A 4,082-nucleotide genomic window follows, 5' to 3' on the forward strand; every position below is an offset into this window, starting at 1 on the left:
GGCTTCCTTGATCAGTGACAACTTTATGGTCTTAAAGTATTACTATAGACCTAAAATAAAAGCAAGTACATAGTTTCTTCTTAGTGGCAGGTCAAATGTGATTGTTTGATAGTCTTGTGGTTATTCAAGTTTTTTTTTTGTTTTTTTTTTGCGGTACGCGGGCCTCTCACTGTCGTGGCCTCTCCCGTTGTGGAGCACAGGCTCCGGACGCGCAGGCTCAGCGGCCATGGCTCACGGGCCCAGCCGCTCAGCACCATGCGGGATCTTCCCAGACCGGTGCACGAACCTGTGTCCCCTGCATCGGCAGGCGGACTCTCAACCACTGCGCCACCAGGGAAGCCCAGATTATTCAAGTTTTGACATCGCTTCAGGAGAGAGAGAGAAAAGAAAAGACCAGTCTAAGGATATTGCTTGCACAGTGCCCTACGCTCTTTATTTTTGCAGTAGGGCAGGATAGACAATAATTACAGAGAGAAATGACCAAAGGCTTCACATTTTGTGCTTCTCTCCAGTCATTCCATAGCGTCAGGACATGATCACTCTTCACTTATGACTTTCGTGTGAACCTCCCGGCTCTTCACCCGCAGCTTGTTGACCTGGGACTCAGCAATGTCAGCTCTTTCCTCGGCCTCCTCCAGTTCATGCTGGAGCTTGCGGAATTTAGATAGATTTGTATTGGATTGTTCCTCCTGAGAATAAAAATGGAATTGTAAGGCACCCATACCAGGCATCTTTCTAGACTCTGTAGGCCTAAGGAAAGAAAGGACTTGCCATCTGCAGAAAAGTTAGAATACCCATCGGCAAACCTTATTGTCTTACCACCTTCTGAATTTTGCTTATCATTAAAATTAACTTTATGCTTTATTTGGGGCTTCGTGTCTCATAAATAATCGCAACTCTACTTTTGCAACCAAAAGGTGGAAAAAAAATATGTACTACAATTAGAGTAAGAAAAATATAAGAGCAGAGAAGAAGGCAAGGGTAAAATCATGCTTGTTAATGCTTGCTGGAAGATGACTATTTGCTTGAGTTAGACATTCTTTATCATTAGGATGAATTTCTTAATAGCTTCTTTATATTGAAATAAATGTTGAATTTTATCATATATCATTTTGGCACATTTCAGAACAATCACTTTTTTTCTCCTACTTTGGATGTAATGATTCTATTGACAGACTTCTTAATATTAAGTAATCCTTACTTTGTAGGAATTAAGGCTGTTTAATCACTGATGGACAGCCCCCTTAATATTTATTTATTCTTATTTGGTTGCACCGGGTCTTAGTTGCAGCAGGCGAGCTCCTTAGTTGTGGCATGTGAACTCTTAGTTGCGGCATGCATGTGAGATCTAGTTCCCTGACCAGGGATCAAACCCTGCATTGGGAGCACAGAGTCTTAACCAGTGGACTGTCAGAGAAGTCCTGACAGTCTCCTTAATAAAAGCAAGGGTTGCTATAACTATACTCATGAGTAAAACTGCCTTTAGTGTCTTCCCCCCTGTTCTCTTTTGGACAGGTTTTGATATGCAGGTTATGCAAGCTTCTTAAAATGATTTCGAAATCTTTTCATCTTTTCCCATGCTCTGGAATCAGGGATTATCTGTTCCTTGAAATTTTGAAAGACGTATCTGAGCCTGAGTCCATTTTCAGAAGTATTTCTGAAATAACTTATTCAGCCAACTTAATAATTTATATTCTCTTATTTCTTTAAGATTTTAACTGTCTTAACAGATTTATATTTTACATTTAAAAATAACCTTTCTACCGGTATGGTTTGTCCCATTTTTCATTTGTAATGTTGTGAGTTTGTATTTTCTCTCACTTTTTCCTTGACTAATCTAGTTATAAGTGTATTTATTTTATTAATTCCCTAGATGTTAGTGAGATTATCAAATTAGAAAATAGAATAATCTAATTCAATAATTTCTACCTTTATCTTTATCAACACCTCTTACTTTTGTTATTTTATTATTATTTATGATTTCTTTATTGGACTGTCAGTTTTCTTCATTTTTTAAAATTCTTGATTCATAATGAAAGCATATAAAGCAATGAATTGTCCTTCAAGGACAGCTTTGGTTACATTCTAGACTTATAAATTCTAGACTTCTTCCCTGAAATTTTATTTACAGTTAAAAATCATTCAGTAATTATGTTTTTATTTAATTTAATCCAAACATTTTTTAGGAAAGTTAGCTTTTTAACATTTAAGCGCTCAGAAATTTTTGTTTATATGTTCTCATTACTTTACAACTTTATCACACTGTGGCTAGAGAATGTGGCCTGTATTATTTCTGCTTTGAAATTTTTTGAGGTTTCTTTGTGGGTTGAATGTTAACTTTAAAAATCAATCGATTAATATTACAAATAGTAAGCAGTAAGTTAAAAAATGTGCAAATGTTTTTAAGAAGTACACAGTCTTCTATGAAGCAAACAGCTTATTTACGACAAGAAGTAAATAGTAAATCTAATTATTTATTTATTAGTTTTTCTTAAGAGAGGACTTCTCCCTTCCCTCTGTCTTAAGGATACTTACAGCCTCCTCAGCTTGTCTCTTGTAAGATTTCACTTTTGCCTGAAGTTTATCTACCAAGTCCTGAAGCCTGAGTATATTTTTCCGATCTTCTTCCGTCTGAAAGATGATAAAAACCACAGGGCCTTACTTCAAAAGCACATGACTGTTGTATCATCTCATGTGACTGTTTCCTGTATATGCAAGGAGTGCTTAGCTGGTAGAAACGGTTGCTGTACCTGGTAGGTGAGTTCCTTCACTCTCCTCTCATGTTTGCGCAGGCCCTTGACAGCTTCCCCACTACGCTTTTGCTCACTCTCAACCTCTCCTTCCAGCTCACGCACCTGCGAACGAGTAGGCTCTTAAGAACTTTGATCCAGTAAGGCATTGGGAACAAATGGAAATAGATAGATATTGAGAGACGCACCCTGGCCTCCAGCTTCTGGATCTGCTTCTTCCCGCCCTTCAGGGCCAGCTGCTCAGCCTCGTCCAGGCGGTGCTGCAGGTCCTTCACCGTCTGCTCCAGGTTCTTCTTCATGCGCTCCAGGTGGGCGCTGGTGTCCTGCTCCTTCTTCAGCTCCTCGGCCATCATGGCCGCCTGATTCCAGTAAAACAAAACCGGTAGAGAGAGCTGAGACAGCGCAGCAAGCTTCTAACTTGACCACCCCCGTGTGGCCCTCTGCTCACGTCCGTGATGGCCTTCTTGGCCTTCTCTTCTGCATTGCGAGCTTCTTGGATAATGTCCTCCATCTCTCCCTGGATTTGGGAGATGTCTGTCTCCAGCTTCTTCTTCGTGTTGATCAGGCTGGTGTTCTGGTTAAAATATCAAATTTAGAAATACTAAGTACATGAGAGCAAAATTACAATGTCCAATGTTCTAATGAACCCACAAACTAATTAATTAAGGTAACTAATTAGTATCCCTTCTTGTTCCATAAATTATCTGAGTTGACAGTATACTTTTACAAGACAGTCAACTCTGAATGTCACAGTTCATATAAACAAAAAGATTGTTAATCCAAAGATATTTTAAACTTTAACCTCCTTAAAACATCATGAATACATTTTTAGATAGTACTAAGATTTGAGCAAGAATTCCATTTTCAGTCCACTGTATTTTTTACTTTTATGTTATACTCACCTGAGTGTGCAGGAGCTGGACGCGCTCGCTGGCGTCCAGGAGCTCCTGCTCCGCCATCTTCCTGCTCCTCTCCGTCTGCTCCAGGGTGGCCCGCAGCTCCTCGATCTCGGCCTGCAGCAGGTTGGCTCTGCGCTCCACGATCGCCAGCTGCTCCTTCAGGTCCTCCTGGCCCCGGAGAGCATCATCCAGGTGGAGCTGGGTATCCTGTGGAATGAACGATCATTGAGACACCTTGTTCTCAGGGCTGCAGTCACCCCAACTGTCCTGGGACCATCTCCTGAGCCCACTTACCTTGAGGATGGCTTGGGTGTTCCTGTAGTTCTTCAGGGCCTCAGCAGCCGTGCGGTTGGCGTGGTTCAGCTGGATTTCCATTTCATTGAGGTCTCCTTCCATCTTCTTCTTGAGCCTGATGGCATCATTCCTGCCCCGG

At 41.0% G+C, this 4,082-nt stretch overlaps 1 protein-coding gene across 1 annotated transcript in view; it reads right to left on the bottom strand.

Annotated features, from left to right (window-relative positions):
- Window positions 1–411: 411 nt before the first annotated feature.
- Window positions 412–4,082, bottom strand: part of LOC103080691 (myosin-2) — a 24,171-nt gene continuing 20,500 nt past the window's right edge. The window contains 7 exon segments of the mRNA XM_007457845.1: window positions 412–689; window positions 2,536–2,631; window positions 2,751–2,855; window positions 2,939–3,109; window positions 3,199–3,324; window positions 3,653–3,856; window positions 3,944–4,082. The exon segment at window positions 3,944–4,082 is cut by the window's right edge and continues 5 nt beyond it. Coding sequence (XP_007457907.1) covers window positions 537–689; window positions 2,536–2,631; window positions 2,751–2,855; window positions 2,939–3,109; window positions 3,199–3,324; window positions 3,653–3,856; window positions 3,944–4,082 — 994 coding nt within the window. The 3' untranslated portion in view covers window positions 412–536.

Source organism: Lipotes vexillifer, unplaced genomic scaffold (assembly GCF_000442215.2).
Source record: "Lipotes vexillifer unplaced genomic scaffold, Lipotes_vexillifer_v1.1 scaffold611, whole genome shotgun sequence".
In the NCBI taxonomy this organism is placed as follows: Eukaryota; Metazoa; Chordata; class Mammalia; order Artiodactyla; family Lipotidae; genus Lipotes; species Lipotes vexillifer.